Source organism: Cervus elaphus, chromosome 10 (genome assembly GCF_910594005.1).
Source record: "Cervus elaphus chromosome 10, mCerEla1.1, whole genome shotgun sequence".
Classification (NCBI taxonomy): Eukaryota; Metazoa; Chordata; class Mammalia; order Artiodactyla; family Cervidae; genus Cervus; species Cervus elaphus.
In genome coordinates this window covers 31319083-31339841 of record NC_057824.1, presented here as the reverse complement: position 1 = coordinate 31339841, position 20759 = coordinate 31319083, and the positions used below count along the sequence as shown (strand labels likewise).

At 43.1% G+C, this 20759-nt stretch overlaps 1 protein-coding gene across 5 annotated transcripts in view; it reads right to left on the bottom strand.

Annotated features, from left to right (window-relative positions):
• The window catches only part of TMC5 (transmembrane channel like 5), a 77965-nt gene that overhangs the window by 15783 nt on the left and 41423 nt on the right, over positions 1–20759 (bottom strand). For all 5 annotated transcript variants that reach the window (XM_043915579.1, XM_043915582.1, XM_043915583.1 and 2 more), the window contains exons 7-17: positions 20122–20209; positions 19108–19356; positions 16863–17014; positions 14870–15014; positions 13828–13983; positions 10648–10799; positions 7218–7296; positions 5868–5965; positions 2813–2908; positions 804–879; positions 498–631 (exon numbers count right to left, since the gene is read on the bottom strand). In XM_043915579.1, coding sequence (XP_043771514.1) covers positions 498–631; positions 804–879; positions 2813–2908; positions 5868–5965; positions 7218–7296; positions 10648–10799; positions 13828–13983; positions 14870–15014; positions 16863–17014; positions 19108–19356; positions 20122–20209 — 1425 coding nt within the window. The remainder of the gene's footprint in view (positions 1–497; positions 632–803; positions 880–2812; positions 2909–5867; positions 5966–7217; positions 7297–10647; positions 10800–13827; positions 13984–14869; positions 15015–16862; positions 17015–19107; positions 19357–20121; positions 20210–20759) is intronic.

Here is a 20759-nt window from a genome sequence, read left to right as displayed (position 1 = left end):
CTGCATGAAGTATCTAAAGTAGTCCAAATCATAGAAACAAAGTAGAAAGTGCTGGGAGGACAGAGGAGGGGAGAGGGAAATTTACAGAGTATGGCAGGTATAGACTTTCAATTTCACAAGATGAAGAAGTTCCAGAAACCTGTTGCTAAACGATGTGAAATACTTAACTCTACTGAACTACACACTTTTACATAAGATGGCTAAGATTCCAGCTTGTGATTCATCCAGTCCAGCATTTCATATGATGTACTCTGCATATAATTTAAATAAGCAAGGTGACAATATATAGCCTTGATGGACTCCTTTCCCAATTTTGAACCAGTTCGTTGTTCCATGTCTGGTTCTAACTGTTGCTTCTTTTTTTTTTTAACTGTTGCTTCTTGACCAATTATTTTTTCAGTGATAGTTGTCTTCTGCTCTGTTGGTCTCACTATACCTGAAGAATGATAAAACCTACATTTTAAAACACCCCCGCCTCCAAGGCTGCCATCTCCTACCTCCAGATGGTGATGGCCAGGGTGCACAGAACCCCAGTGAAGGATGGGAAGAAGAGCAGAAAGATGAAGAAAGTCATCATCTGCGAAGCCCGCCATGCTTTGCTCGGAGGCTGGAAATTCATCATCAGGCTGATCTGAAGAAAGAGATGCAGTCACCTCCCTTGTGCAGCCAGAGGAGCAGGACAAGGGGACCCTAGCTAGACACCAGTTCCCTGATACCCTTCCCAGGTCCCCCACCCCATTCCAACCACCACTGGGTCATATGGGACAGCAAAGCCAATCGGTTCCAATTTCAGACTGACTCACATTTTTGACGTAAAACATGATGAAAAGAGTAATCATTTGGATAAAGGGCAGCAGAGGACAGAAGAAGGTTCCAATCCTATGAGAGAGTGGGGATGAGCATCAGAGATCAGGGAAGGTGCAGGGAATGGGTTAATGACGGGTGTGGGGAAAAGGGCGAGGGTGTTACGGGCTGCAGTGTGTCCCCTCCAAACCCATATGTTGAAGTTGTAACCCCAACACCTGAGAACGTGTTTGGAGATAGGGCCTCGAGAGAGATAATCAAGGTAAAATGAGGTCACTAACCTCATGTGGGCCCTAACAGACACACAGAGGGAAGAAGACCATGTGAGGGTACAGGGTGAAGGCGCCATCTTCAGGCCAAGGATGGAGGCCTCAGACAAAGTCAACCCTGCCAATACCTTGATCTTGGATTTCAAGCCTCCAGAATTGTGAGAAAATAAATTTGTGCGGTTTATTATTTAATAAATAGCCACCATTTATTAAAGTTATTAATAAATAAGTACCTGTGGTACTTTATTATCAAAGCCCTAGAAAACTCATACAGAAGGGGACTGCTTCCAACACGGCAACCCGGCAAATCCCTACCATATCCAGAATCCACAGTTCTGGGAAAGAGATTCTGCAGAGAACGTTACCCACACTGCCATTAGTTAAACCCCCAGATGGCCTTTGGGCAGCCCTCACCCAGGTGTCCCAAATGCGGGATGTGAACTCCACCTCCTCATCTGGCATTCGAGAAGGCCTGACATCCTGCCAGGACAGGCATTAAACTGCATTGTTACAAATGAGAAGGGCCCTCACTCTTTAACTCTCCCCAGTGCTGCTGAGGCCCAAAGAAAATCTCAGCTTGGGTACTAATGTCTTTAAGTCCTAACACTTGCCAACCTCCTTAAAAAAAAAAAAAAAAGAGGCAGTTTTTAGATTGAGAGCCTTGATAGCAGCATCTAGCTAGAATTTTACTTTTTATGATGGGTTTGATTTTATTTTTCAAATGACTTGCAATTTAAGTCAAACGATATGATTTCCCATTGATGATGATAAAATAAAGACTCATGAAAATGTATTCAAGTTTATAAAAAGCACTCAACATAAAAGAGAATATGAAGTTAAAAACAGTCCAGTGATAGACAAGCCAAACAAAATAGGAAGGCTGGTTAAGATGGTAAATTTTAGATTATGTGTTTTGTACTACAAATTTAAAAAAAGAGCCCTTAAAAGGATAACAACAGTCATATAATATCCCTACCTATAAACATTTCTGAGTCAGTTACTCGCCAAGCACTTAATGCACGCATTTTCTCACTTAATCCTCACCAAAATTCTATAACGTAGATGCTACTATTTCCCCCATTAACAGATTAGAAAACTAAGGTTTAGAGAGCGTTTATGTATAACTTGCCCAGTGGCATCCTGTTCACTGGGTAAAAGGACTTTGTAAACTGTCCAGCAGCCAGTAGCGTCCTGGCAGTAAGCAAATGCACCACCTAAACGACATAAAGAAGAAGTCTTCACCACCTCCGAAAATAAACTCATTGACATTACTGAGTTATTTGCAGAGAGCCAAATCACCCAGGGCAACTTTAAAGAGTTGGAAAATAAGGCGCTTTACAGTTGTATGGCCTATTTGAGATTGCAGAGCAGATTTCTCATATCACCTGGCTTAATCGTCAACTAAGTCAAAGGCAGCTCTTATTATGTGCGTTTGACAGATGAGGAGACTGAGGCTCAGAGAAGTTCAGTGACCTCAATGAGTAGAAAAGCCAGCCCCACAGTCCAAGTTTATCCAGATTGCCCTTCAGGTTGGGGTCCCTGCTCCGTGTCAATTCTTGGCTGAAATCCTCATAAAGGAAGAGAATATTCTGGGACATGAATGCAAGGTCCTCAGACTGGCTAGATTTGGTATCACCTGTGCAGCTTTGAAAAACAACAGATTCTGGGCATTGCCACCAAAACTCCAAGTTCACAGTCAGGTGAGAACCACTGAGCAAACCAAAGATTTCAAAACTTACCACACCAGAGTTTGTGCATAGATGAGTTCTAACACATTTCTGGCAATGTCAAACTCCGGTAAGCCAAGACTTGTGATAAGCCGCATCCCAATGATTCTGTGAAAATATGATAAAGTTAATACACGAACTATCAGCTGCCTCCTTCAAAAAATTCCCCACAATCAACAAAGGAGGACAAACTTTCACCAGTTTGGAATGAAGTTATGACTACCCTTGCAAGTTTTTGAAAAGTTCCAAGTATGCGCATGTTTTAGAAGAAATAATTGAGGGAATCAAGGGAAAATGGAATTAACACAAATTAACACAAAGGATTCAAGTGGAGATACTGCTAAAGTGGTTCTAGAGAACATTATTTAAATTATCCCACCTACTACTTAAACAGATAACTAATTATTAATAGGTTTACTAAAATAGGTATTTGCCGGGGTCCAGCCCCAGCAGGATCCAGGGGAACCCCCAGGATGAATGGCGTCGGCGAGAGAAGACACGAAAGACCAGCCTTGATAGGGCCAAATCTGCGAGGGAGAGAGAGAGAAAGAGAGAAAGAGAGAGAGAGAGAGAGAGAGAGAGGCCAGACCAAGATATGCAGCAGAGTCTGGCAGTTGCTTTATTTTTCACCGTAGCCTTTATACCCTAAGTCGGTTCATTTCTAAGGGGCAGATAAGCATACAGACTTAGTTTACAACATTATATCAGCTTGTCCTTCACGAAACCAGGTGTGCTCTGTATATTTTTGTTTATGAGAGTCTTTTCCATAGATTCTTTGTACATTATCTTCTGGCCTTGGGCTTAGCAGAAAACAGAAAAGTGGCAGTCTCATGATACAGCAGGTTGCAACATAATAGAAATACAATCCTGTTAACATAAAAGTCAGTCTTTTTGCAGAAATTCTCAGCTAAATTTATCTAAAAAATTTAGCACACAAAGACTCTGCGGCTCTGGTGAGGCAGCCCCTGTTTAGCACTCCTGGTTAAAATTAACAATTATCTTATTGTTTTTACACTAGGGCTAAACTCTTATTTTTCTAGATCTCCAACTATATTAACAATAGTTTCCACTGCACAACCTCAGCACATTAACATCAATCAAACGTTGATCCAATAACCACTTACAAAACAATATTTTTTGTATTCTCTAATAGGGCTTCCTCACCCCCCAAAGGGCTCTGTGCCTATTAGGGCCTTTTTTATGGTTAATCTCTATGTATAATATCTTTTGGCCTTCAGGCCTGTTGACATTTTATGGCTTGCACCTGGTGCAACTTTAAGCAACTTCAGTAGCCGACCCTGTCTTTTTTGTGGTTAATCTATTTTCTTTCTATTAGGTGTCATCTCCATGGGAACTAGGTAGGATTACATTTTTACAGAACAGAAATGCAAAGGATTGCAAAAACAGCAGATATGGCACAAAACAGGCTCTTAGTCTAAAAGTTAATTACCTGCAAGAAGTCACCAGCTAACCTCTATCTAAACCATTTTCTATTAGGCACATTTGTGGCTATAATATTTGTGGGGCTTTTCTCACCCCGCGGAGGGACCCATGCTTAATAGTTTCTTTTGTTAGCGTACTGTGCTTAGGATGTTTGGAACAATCATGAGCATTTTTTGCAATGAGAGCACACATTTATCAAACAAGCCAGAATGCCAGCAAAAGGGTTTGAATTGAAGCATTTCCTTCATCCCTGGCCCCTTCATAGGGTACCAGCGTCCAGGAGATTTATTAATTAGGGTTTTAAGTTGGTCCTCATTCAACGAAAGAGGAGGAGGAGAACTCTCGGCAGGCAACATAAGAATCTGTAACAGGGCAAACAAGAACAGCAGAAAAAGGGGGGAGGATACAGGGTAGGGTAGAGGCCGAGGCCAACCTGGAGGGTCCCTTATCCTAGACAGCCTTGCCTGCCAGGTATTTTCTTCATGACCTCGTCACGGGCGGGACCTCCCATAGTGGCTCCCGGCAGGTATTATTTAAATGAGATTATTTAAATTACCCCACCTATTATCTTCTTTATACCACTGTTTGCTTTTAAATCTTTATTTCTTTTAAACCTTTATTTTAATATAGTTTAAATCTATATTTAAACTTGCGCCTCTCAACCCAAATAAACTAAAAAATTCTCAACTTTCAGTTACTGCTCTTGAGTTAATGGTGTTTCCCTGTTTCTAAATCCACAAGGAGGAAACCTAGGTCGCCATTTATTCTGAAGACAGTTGAGACCACTTTGATTTTTTTTCATACAGAAGAATTGCCCCAAAAAAACCTGCTATAAAAGACAAACAAACAAAATAACAACAACAAAAACTTTCTCACCTTTATGTCCAGACTCTGGACAGAGGCTGAACTAAACGTGAGTTAGGGGAGACTGAGGAAATTTGGCATTCAACCCACTGAGGAAGGAATCAGCATTACATCATGCCATCTTATTACCATGGCAGCTTGTGAAATACATAAATGTCTATTAGGAATGAGATGCTCATAATATTATTATAAAATAAATGCATAAATAAATGAGGACCATACATGAGCCAATGATGATATTGCCCCAATCCTGCACACTTGGGGTCTAAATTAAAAATTAACGCATTAATTAAATTCAGTGAAAACAATGAGATAAATCTATAGGTACAAACATGGAAAGATGACAAGGAATTCTCACTATACAAACTCCATAGCAGTTTTGCAACTTAGCATGCACACATGCACACACACACAAAACAGGATGTGCACAGAAAATCTGGAAGAATATACATACACTAGAAGGCTAAAATGATCTATGGTAGATACGATTTCAAATGACTCACTTTCTGTGTTTCATTTATAGAACTTTCTTTCTTAGGAGCTTATAAAGGGCCGGTTGAACTAAATGAACTTTGACAACAGAACTGTCAAGGTGAAATTTCAGTTAATTCAGAAGAAAACAATATTCCTAAGGACAATAGGCAGACTTAGGACAGTGTACACTTAGAATACAGAAGGGACCCATACTTCCTGCTCAGCCAATGCTATGGCTCTGGTTACAACGGCAGGTACTAATTACTCAAGACAGACAAATATTTACCTTCTCAGAAACTCCCCCAGGAAGGAATCAGCTAAAGAGAACACAAAATCCATCAGAAGGAGTCGGTAGATTTCTTGGCCAATGAGGGTTTCCCAACACTGGAAAGCAAAGGCAAACAAGAGTTGGGATGTGGGAGGAGGCTGTTGCCATCTGTTCCTGCCCCACCCCCCCCCACCGTCTCATAAGAATGGAGTTGGCAGCTTAGTTTGATCGAGCCTTGGAGTGAGCAGAAAATCAGACCCACTCCCATCAGAAATGCATCTCTAGGCTGAGTTTATTTTTGAATGTTTATTATCTTTCTGTGTGGCTTCTTCCTCTATTAAGGCTTGCCCTCCTCATGTACCCAGACTTTCCCATCTCACTACCTCTCCTCCTTAACACTTCTCATCTTTGTCCTATGCCCTCTGGATCCTGTTTTTTTAAGCCAGGAAGAGCAGGAGGTATCAATGGCTAATAATGCCTCCATTCCTTTTGCTTATTAACCCTGTGAAAAATCAATATCTTTTAAATTTTTTTTAAGTTTTACTTTTATTTATACTTTCTCTGACATGTTTATTTTCTTTATGTATATTGAAGCTTCTGATTTATATCTTTTTTTCTCTGTCTAAAGGACTTCTTTAAACCTTTCTTGTTTGGAAGTTCTGCTGAAAATGATTTCCCGCAGTATTTGTTTTTCTGAGAAAGTCTTTATTTCTGTTTCACTTTTGAGGGATAATTTAACCAGATATGGAAATCTTGATTGGTGTGTTTTTTATTTCAACACTTAAGAATTGTCCTAGACCCTCAAAAAATAATTTTGAGTACTATGAAAAGTAACCCCTGCATTTTCCTATTCTTTATCCTCTATAGTTAAAGTTTTAAAAAAATATTCTAGTTTTTTTAAGGCTTGCTGTTTGTTGTTAGTTTTCTGTGATGCTATCTGGTGTGCCAAGTTGGAGTTTTTTTAATTTTTAATTTAATTTACTTCTTTCTTTGGGTGTTCTCTTGCTCAGGGTTCTTTAAGCTTCCTGTTTCTACGGTTTTCGGACTTTCAATAATTTTAAAATAATTTGAATCTTCTTGATTAAGAAAGTGGCCTAGAGGTGTAGCAGATTGGCACAAACAGGAAGGTTGAAATGGTTAGTTTTTGGAGTTAGTTACTTCTGTAGGAAGCCCAAGGATGGATGAAGGATGGAAGGGTGAATGGATGGATGGATGGATAGATGAATCGAGGGGTAAGTAGACGGACAGATGGTTGGGAAAAAGTAACATGGTATCTACTGTAACATCATAGGCAGAAACCGTGGAGAAACTCACTTCCTCCCTGATGGTCAAAGCCAGGCTGAAAGCCAAACGGCACAGAAATCTTACCTCTTCACTATTCAGGGCCACAATCTTGAGCCAATAGTAACACAGAATTCCAATGATTGATATTTTCAGAAAGATATTTCTAAAAAATGAAGAGAAAACAACTATCATTACTTGCATGGCCGTCATGGGAGATGTTTGCTAGTATTTCATTTGGGGCACATGGTAGGATGGAAGTTCCTGCCCCCTGTGGTTATGCGCTTTGAGTTGCTCAGTTGTGACCAACTCTTTGCGACCCCGTGGACTGCAGCCCACCAGGTTCCTCTGTCCATGGGGATTCTCCAGGCAAGAATACTGGAGTGGGTTGCCATTTTCTCCTCCAGGGGATCTTCCCAACCCAAGGATTGAACCCAGGTCTCCCATGTTGCAGGCAGATTCTTTACTCTCTGAGCCACCAGGGAAGCCCCCTGTGGTTGGGGAGGGGGTGCATATGGCTAGTCCTGGCAAATGAGCTGTGAGCATAAACAATGCGTGTCACCCTGTGTCACTTCTAGACTAGAGTATTTAAATGCCAGTGAGACTTACCATCTTCCCTCCAGAATGACAATCAGCCTGAATCCCTGAGTAACTAACATAAGAAGAATTTCCCTGCCAATCCACAAGGGCGTGCAACATGAACAAGAAATAAATACTTGTGGTCTAAACCACTGTGAGTGTGGAGTGGGGATGGGGGGTTGCACGGATGTTTGTTACCACAGTTTAACCTTGTTTATTCTGACTGATACACTCTCTTTTGGGCATATTCAAACTATCTGATTTCACTTCTCACTGTAATAGTAGTACACATACATACTATTCGTCAGGTGCCACCAGGGACAGTAAACATGCTACACACTTCATCGAATCATCCCTCTTAATCATTCCAGCTCTATCATCAGGTAGATAGTATTTTATGCCTGTCTTACTGATGAGGAAACTGAAGCACAGAGAGATGAAATAACTTGTACAAGATCACACGGATTGCTTAGGGGCATGACAAAGGTTGAAAACAAGGACCACCTGATTTAACAGCCTGAGTTCTTAAACCTAGTCACTTTGCCTAAATCAATAACCGCTAGTTTTAAGAGGTCTTCAGCATTGATGTGCCAAGAACCATGTACCACTACACCAGTCGTTTTCAAAGTATAGTCCCCAGACCAGCACTATCATCTGGAATCTTGTTAGAAAGGCAAATTTTCTGGCCCTCTCCCAGATCTTCTGAATCAGACACTCTGGTATAGGGCCCAGCAATCCCTCCAGGCAATTCTGGTGCAGGTTAAATGTTGAGAACCATTAGACAAAACAACACAGTGAAGGAAGGGACAGGATTTGCCTTTTTCAACACTAGATCCCAAATCTCTTACCCATGCCTAGCCTCTAGTAGACTCTCAATATCTACTGGATTAATGCCTTACTGTACAGTGATATTATCATTTATGATAAAAAATATGCATTTGGTCTTCTTGTCCTTTTCTGGCACTGAGCTCCTAAAACCTTTGGAACTTCCTAATTGAGGAGAGCTATCAAGGTGTCTTTTGTTATATTAATGTGACTGTTGGGAAGCCCCTACGTCTACTAAGGTAAGGGCCTGACATCCCAAGATCTACTCTAAAATAACATCTTATCTTCTCTCACAAAAGGAGGACATTGTAAGTAGGATACGTTTAACAGACCCTGGTGAGCAGAGAAGCCAGTGTACTGCTGAACTGTACACTGAATATGGTTTAAATTTTTTTTAAACCACAATAAAAAAATATCCCAATTGTTTCTAACCATTGACAGGAGGTACCCAGAGGTGTAGTGTGGGTAGAAAGGAAGACTTTCTAAAATTTTTTTTCTTCAGGAAAATAATACTTGTATCTATATGTGCTCAGTGGCTCTGTCATGTCCGACTCTGCAACCCTAAGAGCTGTAGCCCATCCGGCTCCTCCATCCATGGAAATTTCCAGGCAAGAATATACTGGAGTGGAGTGCCATTTCCTACATGCCCTTGAGGAAAGGCGTGGCAACCCACTCCAGTATCCTTGCCTGGAGAATCCCATGGACAGAGAAGCCTGATGGGCTACAATCCATAGGGTTGCAAAGAGTCAGACATGAATATGGTGACTTAGCACGCACACGTCATCTTCTATTCCTTACGTTTCATAGCTCTTCAAATAAAAATGAACTCTGGACCTATCTATCTAATACATATATAGATAACTCTAAACATTAACTTGAAGTCAGTCAACATTTTCTGTGAAGGGCCAGACAGTTAATATTTTTGGCCTTGCAAACCATACAGTTTGTGTCCCAATTCTGCAGTTGTAGCAGGAAAGGAGTCATAGACGATATGTCACCAGTGGACAAGGTTGCATTCCAATGAGACTTGATTTATGAAAACGGGAGGCAGGCTGGGCCTGCAGGCTGTTGTTTGCTAACTCCTGATCTAAAATAACAAGTATGTGTGTGTGTGTGTGTGTATGTGTGTGTTTTAAAAATATGCTTGTTACAAATTTAAGGGTAATAGAAAGGTTTAAGATTTGTATGAAGAAACTATAAGCATAAACATAAGTATAGATGTGCTATTCCAGGAAGAAGGAATGGCCAGTGGAAAGGTGCTGAGCTGGGCATACAGTTTGTGGACAATGAGAAGGCGAGTGAGGCTGGGGTCACTGAGGAAGGGGAAAGAGGTAGAAAATAAAACTGAAGAACTGACCAGGAGCCAGATCTCAGAGGCAATGGTAAAGTAAGGACTCTGAAATTGATCAGTACAAAAAAGTCAATCTGGTAGTTCAGCCTCATCACTATAAACACCACCATAACCAGGAAATGGTCAGGGTACTAGCCAAGAAGAAGCAATAAAGAAAACAATTTAGGTAGCTTTATACTTTTTCAAGACTGTGGGGTCACCTCTAGCACATACAATGCCTTTCTGGGGATCACAAAAAGGGATCCTTTCCCAGCCAATTAATCGCCAAAAGCATCCCCTCAACTTCAACTTCCCCCTCCAACCAACCATTTAGAAGGTTAAATGACAGAAATGAACCTGTTCCTCCTGGCTGATTCAGTGGGTACTTAGCCTCATAGTCGGACTCATGGGAACTCTGGATGATCAGTTCCCACATGATGTCTTAGCCAAGAACATTTGTGCAATGCACAACCTACTTGCCCATACATCTCATAACAGAACCATGCTCCTCAAGCTGGCAGCAAGATAAGCCATTACTGGGAAAGCTTATCTGGGAAAGATAAGCCATTACTTTAAACAAAGGGCAGGTGTACCCAATTATTGTATTTCTTTGGGGCTCTTTGGATTTTATGACTAGTAACTCATACCATAAAAACATAATCTATTCTTGAAATTCTTTCTGGAAAACAGAACTTTGATACTTAAGTGTAACCCTTTCTAGTTTCCATCCCACTTCCCTCCGTGACAATGGAGGCTGGAGTAAGGAGTGACAGCCACACCTACCGGATCAGGAGGGTATAGACTTCGTGTCTCGGCATCTCGTAGCGCTCCACCAGCCTGAACATGGAGTAGAAGCGAGGCACAACCAGGTTGATGCAGGACACAACGAAAGGCAGTAAAAGCACCGCCCCAGGGTTACTGTGGTTCGCCAGGAACTGCAGGGGATGGAGGGAGAGAATCAAGTTGCTGACTGTACATTGGGCCCCTCTCTGCCTGACTCAGAAGATCCCCCGAGGTGGGAAAACCCCAGAAGTAGCTCCTCTGAGATTAGCTATTAAAGTACCACTTACCAAGCACTTGCCCTCGGCTGAGAATTACTCACATGATGCTTTAATTCCCACTATAGCCCAATAGGTGGGTGTTAATAGACTTAACTGATAGACAATCTGAGGCTGAGAAAGGCAAAGATGCTTGCCCAGGGTTCCCCAGCTAGGAACTGGCAGTTTTGAACCCAGGTCTATCAGACTCAGGGACCTATGGCCCAACAGCCATTCTGTGACTTTACTTTCCTCACCAAGAGGTGTGGAAACATGAGAATGTGCTCCAGGCTGCTGGAAGAAAAGCTCGCTTATCAAAGCTACGACGCAAGGGAATTTCTCCTCTGCTCTGCTGCGTGCACTTGTTCATTTCACCAAGCTTGACCTGTCCTCGGGTGCTGAATCAGGGGCAAGGGGAGCCTCTGCTAGCCCATCCTGCTCTTTTCTATGCGGGTCAGAGGGGTGCCCCTGCCTTCGTGTGGACACCACCCTGGCATTTGGCTGGAGTGAAGCCTATGCCGCCCCTCTGCCAGGCACTCTTGGGGTAAGAGATTCTAGTGGATTTATCTGATGCCTGAAAGTTCCCCTATTTCCCACCCTGAAGCTTGACAATGCCTCTACTTACCTCTGGATAGCTTTGAAAACACCACTTGCACTTTTGCAGTATTTTTGGAGCCAGAGTAACTTAGGGTCAAATGCTGCATCCCTCCCTGTGCTTATAAGCTGAAGCTTTGGAACCACAAGCATAGCTTCTCTGAGCCTCTTTCCTAGTCTGCCTGATGGGGAGATTATCATATAACCCACAGAGACACTCTAAGAATTAAGTGAGACCACATAAGGGGCTTCCCTGGTAGCTCAGTTGGTAAAGAATCCTCCTGCAATGCAGGAGACCCAAGTTCGATTCCTGGGTTGGGAAGATCTGCTGGAGAAGGGATAGGCTACCCACTCCAGTATTCTTGGCTTCTCTGGTGGCTCAGCGGGTAAAGAATCCACCTGCAATGTGGGAGAGCTGGGTTCAGTCCCTGGGTTGGGAAGATCCCTTGGAGAAGGGAAAGGCTACTCAGTCCAATACTCTGGCCTGGAGAATTCCAGAGACTGCATAATCCGTGGGGTTGCAAAGAGTCGGACACAACTGAGTCACTTTCACTTTCAAATAAGGAAAGGCCCAGCTGCAGAGCTGCTAGATGACATGGCTGGGGGCACCATTCATGTGAAATTGTAGCTGCCAATGAATGTGCCTCCTCGAGCTGTGCAGAGGGTTGATCCCGCCTGGCACAGATGTTCAAACAACGGGAATGACTCTTCTCCTCCTCCTTCACTCCTCCATCACTTCAGGTGAGTGTGAAGAAAACCTTCGGAGTCAAGGAGAAACTCGGAAGTCCTCTTTATACTTATAGCTGCCCTGTCACACCTTCCAACCCAGGCAGACAGTGCCAGGCCCTGGAGGACTGGGACTCAGGTTCAGCTCTTTCATGGCAAACCTTAATATCAACCCTTAGGTTTGTATCATTTCACACCCATTTCTTGCTGGCTCCTCCTCCATTGGGTTGAGCACCTACTATGTACCAGGAGCTGGGTCAGGTGCCTGGTTATTCTTTTGAAGAAACAAATGCGTCAACAAGCATTTTCAAGGCTGCATGTGACAAGCGCATGGGAAAGACTGAAGAGTCAGGCGCACCTGACTCAATCTAGTAAGGGAGGTGATGGTGAGAAAAGATGTCCTGGAGGACGTGTCACTCATGCTGAGGTCTAGCGGGAGAAAAGGAGGAGTTTGCCAGATGAAGGGGAGGGGCGGCAGTGTAGAATGAACTGCGTGTTTCCCATCTAGAGATAAGGGAAAACATGGCGCGTTCAGGGAACTAGGGCCACATCATTTAGTGTTGCTGGTGTGGTCTATAGCTGGTCGTGGGGTATTGAGACTAAAGATGTGGGCAGGGGCCACATCACAAAAGATCTATCAATCATGCCATGGAGGGTAGGTTTTATATTTAGAGTACTGGGAAGACAATAAACAAAGAGACACAATCAGACCAACCTGTACCACAATTCTAGGGGTCTGCAAAATCAGCTACACTTAGCCCCATTTCCAGAAGAGAAGCTGAAATGCACAGAGAAACAGTACTTTGTCCACCCAGCTAATTAGTCTCAGAGTTCATATCATTAAAAAAAAAAGTTAACATTCCTTTATCACCCACAGTACCAGGTACTAAGTAGACTCTTCACATAACTTTTCTCTAGTCCAGACCACACACCTAACAAAGCAGGTATTGCAATTTATAGGTAAGGAATTAGGGGCTTGGGAAGACTAAAGTGAAGGTGTTAGTCACTCAGTCATGTCCAACTCTTTGCGACCCCATGGACTGTAGCCTGCCAGGCTCCTCTATCCATGGGAATCTCCAGGCAAGAATACTGGAATGGGTTGCCATTCCCTTCTCCAGGGGATCTTCCAGACCCACGGATCAAACCTCAGTCTCCTGGGTTGCCGGCAGATTCTTTACCATCTGAGCCACCAGCGAAGCCTGTGGGAAGAGTAAATCACTAGCCAGATTCCATTGGTTCATAATATTTATTAAGTGTCTACTTGGTGTCAGAGAGGCATTAGGGATATAATAACAAAGGAGGACACCAGAATCTGATCCCAGGTCTGTGGCCAAAGTTCCCATCTCTCCACTAGCCCAGAGCCTCCACCCTGAGATGTGCACACACATCCCCTGGGGATGTTCTTATGATGCAGATTCTGGGTCCATGGACCAAGAGAGGGACCCAGGATTTTGCACTTTTAAACAAACTTCCTCCTAGTGGCAATGCTGCTGGCCACAACCTTGTTTAGGGTGGTGACCAGGACCCCACCTGCCCCCTCCTGCATCCCGTCCCTTCACCTGCTTCTCTGCACTCTGGACCCTGGATCTCCTGCCTCTCTGGTTACCTGTAAATTGTTCTCAGCCAGGTAATAAACGGCTACACAGCAGGTGATGGCCACTCCGGAAGACACAACCCAGGCTGCCACGTGGGCAGAGAAGCGGACAAACCGCTGATTGAATGTTAACTTGACGTTCTCCTGACGGATTTCTGACAGGTTCTCCTGTAAACACAAGGAAGTCAAGTTTACTTGCAGAACCCCTACACTGTCAGCAAAGATCACCACCCCTGGGATTTGGGGCTCTCACAGGGACACAAACCCACGGGCGTGAGAGTGGGAAAAAGCACCATGAACTTGGATTAGGAGACCTGTAGGAAAATCTCTAATGGGCAAGAACCCCCCATCGCTTCATTGAATACCTTTTCCATCTCAGAGGGAAAGAGATTGGGACCATGATCTTGAGAGAATACACTGAGGCCATAGGGCCTTCTTGAAGAATAAATAAGGCTGAGGAACCCTCGGCAACCCTCTTGTCAAAGCCCCTTAGTTTATAAATTCTGCTTGCTCTTTTTTTCTCTTAAATAATTTTCTATAGATCATGGTTTGTCAACCTTAGCTCTATTGACATTCAGAGTTGATAAATCTGTTTTGAAGGCTTGTCCTGTGCACCGCGGGATGTTGAGCAGCATCTTGGCCCCTACCCACTAGATGCTGGTAATACACACTCCTCTGCAGCAACAATCAAAAAAGCCTCCAGACATTGCCCTGTATCTCTGGGGCAAGTCTGCCCCGAGTCAAAAACCACTGGATAAAATTTTAAACCTAGAACTGTGAGGTCGATAAGTATTTAACACCTTGTAACAAATTGTTAAACTGCCCTTCAGCAAGCTTATGTCAATAACAAAGTCACCACGTTGTGTGAAAATGTTCATTTCCCAACACCATCACCAGAACTGGGCATTTAAAATAGTTTTAGGTTTTTGGTTTTTTTTGCCAATATTATGGAGAGTAAAAAATGAAACATTATTCCTTTAAGAAAAGTTACAGGCACATTGAAGGAGAAAAGAGGACTGGCCATGGGAAGGGGTGTAAAGCTAGCTCTCCTTACCCTGACTTCAGTGCTCAGATTCTTCTGTCTCAGCTTTACTGCGCTTTCATGAGTGACGGTGAAGTCCCAGCAAAAAATGAGCTTGGCGATCCCTCTGGAGTAAATGTGGGGGTTAATGAAGTTGTTCCGGAAATACCTGGCCATACTAGGAAAGGCAGAAACCAAAATACCCAAGCGTTACTAGGACAGACATTGGGGGTGCAGGGATTATAACAAGGAACAGTTCCATCATTAGTGGTGAAAGGCAACATGGAAGCGTTAGCCTGAAGTTCTGGAACAGGGCAACAGCAAACATAATAGTCAGGAGCATTGGCTTTGGGATCTGACTTTGTAATCTTTGATTGCCAGCTGGGGGGATTTTGTCATTTTAAGGGTCCTAACCCTCAGTTTCCACATCTGTATAATGGGGATAATGCTAGTTCACTATGAGAGTTGTGTTAGTTTCTTCTTGCTGCTATAACAAATTGCCCTAAACTTACTGGCTTAAAACAACATGTATTCTTACTAGAGGTCAGAAATCAGAAAACGGGTCAACAATCAAGGTATTGGCAGAATCATATTCCTTCTGGAGACTTTGGAGGAAAATCTGTTTCCCCGCCTTTTCCAGCTTCTAGATACTGCCTGCATTTCCTGGCTGGTGGCTCCTTTATCTTCAAAGCTGGAAGAGTAATATCTTCTGCTCTTTCCCTGACTTTGACTCTCCTGCTTCCCTCTTTAAAGGACCCTTGTGATTGCATCGGCCCATTTTAAGATATTTAACTTAATCACTTCTGGAAAATTCCTTTTGCCAGATAAATTACCATAGACACAGTTTCTGGGGATTAGGTCATGGACACCTTTGAAGAGGGGGCATTATTCAGTCCACATCAAGAGTCAATGTAGCCCTTAGCACAGTAAGCACTCAATAAAGGCAGCTGTAATTATCATGGAGATGTCTAGGATTCATTGAAATTGGGTCCAGGAAGCACTTAGCACTAAGCCTGACATGTGAAAAAATTCTGAGCGAAATGACACTACCTTTGTAAAGTTTGCCACCATCAAGTAATAACAGCTTAAGAAACAGAAACATTTCCTAGTTCGATAGCACAAAACAAAATCTTGTTTTATTTTGGATTATCATGCTGGCAGCGAGGTTGTTATGGGCTGAACTGTACTCCTTAAAAATTAATATTTTGAAGTCCTATGACTATAATGCAAGAGACCGGGGTTTGAACTTTAGGTTGTGAAGATTCCCCTGGAGAAGGGAATGGCTACCCACTCCAGTATTCTTGCCTGGAGAATCCCATGGACAGAGGAGCCTGGAGGGCTAAAGTCCATGGGGTTGCAAAGAGTCAGACATGACCAAGAGACTAACACACACATATACATAACCCCTAGTACCTGAGAAATTGACTGGGTTTTGAGATAGGATCTGTACAGAGGTAATTAAATTAAAGTGAGATCATTTAAGTGGGCCCAATCCAACATGGCTGGTGTCCTTATAAGAAGGGGATGTTAGGACTCAGATATGCATGGAGGGTAGATCATATGAGGAGAGAGTGGGAAGGTGGCTGTCAGCAAGCCGGCGAGAGAATCCTCAGGAGAAACCAAACCTGCTGAAACATCTTGAACTTGGATTTCTAGCATCCTGAATTTGAGGGGAAAAAGAATGTTGTTGATTAAGCCCTCCAGTCTGTGGTACTTTGTTACAAAGACCTATTAAGCTAACAGGTTTAACAGATTGAACATTGACAACTGTCAATTTACAACCATTCATCAAAACTACCTGAGTCACTGCATCCTTATTTTCAGACTGACCAATTTCTTTAAAAGCACATGAAAATTTCTCTTCCTCTGTCCAAACTTACACTTTATGTTCTAAGACAACAAAGGATTAGATAGGAGTAGAAAGTTGAAATTGCAGAGAAACTGTTCCCCCGGTAACTTTTGAGTCTCTAAAATTTTTCCTAAAACTATAAAGAGCTTAGAATCAGAAAATGCAAACATTCCATACCTGAAGAGCAAACTAAAAAAGCAGACGACCAAACACCCTCCAATTGTAAAGATGTAGGCCAGCTGCATGTTGTAGGAGGCCCCGCTGTTGCCATGCCGGATCGTAGAATTGGTGTAAAAGCCATAGTACATCACTGTGTTAGTAAAATAACCCTGAAAAGGACAATAAATTCCAGGTCAGGTGGATCTCTCAAGAAAGCAATGAATGACTATGGGCAGTAGAGTTTACTTTTTCCGTATACAAGAAGCCTGTACTGGTCAGTTTAGACATTTTGTTTGCCAGGAAAGAGGCAAACAAGGCCACTGAGAACCTAGACGTCTTATCACAAGGCTCTTAAGGTGGAAAGGAATTGCAAAGCAACACAACTTTACAATGGAGGGGCCCAGTGATACCACCTGAACCCAGTGACCAAGCCAAGAATGACTAAAAGCAGGACAGCCAGTTGTTACGTGCCTCTGTCATCTATTAAGTCTTATGGCCAAGTGTTTAAAATGAAACAAACCAAGTCTTTAGGTCTAAACTTCAATTGATAGGAAATCAGGTGCCTGTGTAAATCTGAGGAACAAATTAGACCTGGAGGAAACAATTCAACAACTACATGTACATTCCAATGTTCTTTTCTACCTTCCACAGTTGTCTAATTGTTTCCTGCAGGTCTCTCTAATTTGTTCCTCTAATTTATACAGGCCCCTTATTTCCTTAAAAAACTAAAAACAGAACTACCACATTACCCAGCAGTCCCACTACTGGGCATATACCCTGAGAAAACCATAATTCAAAAAGATACATATACCCCATTGTTCATTGCAGCACTATTTACAATAAACAGAACATGGAAATAACCCGAATGTCCATCAACAGATGAATGATAAAGATGTGGTACATATATACAATGGAATATTACTCAGCCAGAAAAAAGGAACAACATCGGGTCATTTGTACAGATGTGGATCGATATAGTCTGTCATACAGAGTGAAGTAAGTCAGAAAGAGAAAAGCAGATATTGTATATTAATGCATATATGTGGACTCTAGAAAAAATGGTACAGATGAACTTGTTAGCAGCACAGGAATACAGAGGCAGATATACAGAACAGACATGTGGACATGAGGGTGGAGGAGAGGAAGGTGAGATGAATTGGGAGAGTACAACTGACGTGTATACACTACAATGTATAAAACAGATCGCTAGTGGGGACCGGCTCTATAGCACGGGGGGCTCAGCTCAGCGCTCTGTGATGACCTAGACGAGCAGGATGGCAATGGGGGTGAGAGGGAAGTCCACGGGGGAGGGGAGATATGTATACATATGACTGATTCACTTCATTGTGCAGCAGAAACCAACTCATTGTAAAGCAACTACATTCCAATTTAAACAGGTTATCCCTTTTATTTTTTTTTTCCAACCATTCAAAAATGTGGAAACCAACCTTATTTTGCAGGCTATAGAGAAACAGGTGGTGAGCCAGATTTGGCTCTGGAGCTATTTGTCTATCCACAGAATCTCAGTGGCAGAAACCTCTTCTAGAAGGTAAATTCACAAGGTGGGAGCTATGTGCTCCAATAAAGCACTTGGTAGATACACTGTGGTTGTTAATAAAGAGGATAACATGGACGTGTATTCACGCTCAACATACAGAGTAAAGCAAAAAATGTTGCAAAGCAAGACTTGTATTATCTCACCCTCCTTTTATTTAAAAAAATATTTTAGTATTATCGACTTGTGTATCTATGTATCTATGACTGTATAGGATGAAAAATGTGGTGGATAAAGATACACTCCAAACTAGAGGGGTAGACAAAAGAGTGAATGTGAACTAGACTTTTTCTTAATTTGTTCTCTGCTATACTAGGAAAAATTTTTTTTAAAGAAGCACTGTATTTTGTAGAAGGAAAATTAAAAAAAGGTAGATCTATGAACACCAATATGAGATGGTGGAAGGAAGCAAGTCACAGGAAGTCCACACGAATAATTCATCTTTTGTTTAAAAATAAACGATGTGTATGTCTGTGCATAACATGCCCATAGGTGTGCAGAGAAGAGGATTCTGGACAACAGGAACTGTTAACATGGTCACCTCGGGAGATAGAAATTCTCCCGAAATTGTGTGTGTGTCACTTTGGAGAAAAAGAGAAAGCATTTTACACACCCGTTTTCGCATCAGTTGACTCTCAGGCAAATGAGAGGCCTAGAAGGGCGCCAGCAGGGTTTCCAAGTATGAACTCCAGGTGTGGGAGCACTTACCGCCCCGGTTAAAAATTCCAGTCCAGTGAATTGGAGGTGGTTCTCCTGTGTCACAGTCAGCTGAGGGATGATGATGAAGCTGAAGGTCACAATGAACGAGAAAATGTTGAACTTCAAAAGCCACCTCAGAAAGTTGAAATAGGAGAGGACGCTGGTGCCGAACTTGCCTCCGATGACCTTGAGCGTCTTCTGCCACAGGCTGATGGAATCGAGCAGTTCTGACAGGTTGTTCTTGAACCTTCGGTATGCCTGGGGGTGGACACGAAGTGGAGGGCTGGACGGCCCCTCAACAAATATCTACCAAACAGGCCTGACAATAGCAAGAGGCCACCACTTCTGAGGCCCTTGGACATCAAGCCAGTCAACCCTAAAGGAAATCAACCCTGAATATTCACTGAAAGGACAGATGCTGAGGTTGAAGCTCCAGTACTTTGACCACCTGAGGCAAAGAGCTGACTCATTGGAAAAGACCCTGATGCTGGGAATGACTGAGGGCAGGAGGAGAAGGGGGAGACAGGATGAGATGGTTGGATGGCATCACCATCGCCTCCACTCCCCTGGACATACCCCTACTCTCAGCCCATATTAGGAACCAGCCTGCCCCTACCTTGGGGAGCAAGCTAGAGAACCTGCTACTTGGTTTTGCAAGGGCCCTAGTAAAGACTTGCCAGAATTTCTTATCTGGCCTCTTATCAATTTCTATTGATTGAGGAAGGCCAAGGACCTGGGTCGGTATCACTATTATTTATTATCTTCCTAGGTTTGCTGTTGAAGGCGACACTCACAGTAGCTAGGCTGCCCAAATAACTAAATAACTCTGCAGTTCCTTAGACCTTCCTATGCCCACATGTTTTCCCCACACCTGAACTGACCCAATTTCTACGTTCTTTCAAGGAAACAGCCCTGAATTTTGGTTTTTCCTTCCTGTGAGTCCCCTGTCATCCCCACTCTCCCCACTCCCTGGTTTCACCCTCCTCTGTGCCCATTTACTGACCTCAGTAAAGACCGACTTACCAGTGAGATGGAGTTCAGACACTGGGCACAGCAATTGAGCTCCAGGATATGACGGGACTGCTTACTTTTCTCTTTGTCGACCATTTTCCTGTGGGAAAGGGCAGAAGAAAGTGAGACACCAATGCGGTGATGCATCCATCCCCTTGGCATCTCTTGAGTGCCTGCCACGTGCCAGGCACAGTCCCAGGTGGTGACACAGACGGATCTCCCCAGCTGCTGGAGCAGACACCTTAGTTGGAAGAGGAAGAAAACAAATAAGAAATGTAACCATAAAGTAGGTAAACAATATAAGATAATAGAAGGTGAGTGGTACTATGGGAAAGAGGAGGGGAAAACAGCAGAGTAAGGAGAGGGGAAACACTGGGATGAAGACCCTGTTATGATTTGAATAGCGCCTTATTTGCACAAAGTCTGGAAGGAGAAGAGGGGGTTAGTCTGTGGATAAGGGACTGTCAGAACACAGGAAACAGCCAACTCGAAGCCCCAGGGAGGCCAGGATGGGCAGGAATGAGCAGCGGAAGGGTGGAGAGTGGGAGTGATAACTGTGGGTAAGTGGCTGGGGTCTTAGAAGACAGTGGATCTCAACCAGGAAGAGTTTTTACCTCAAGGGATATTTGGGTACGTCTGGAGATTTTTTG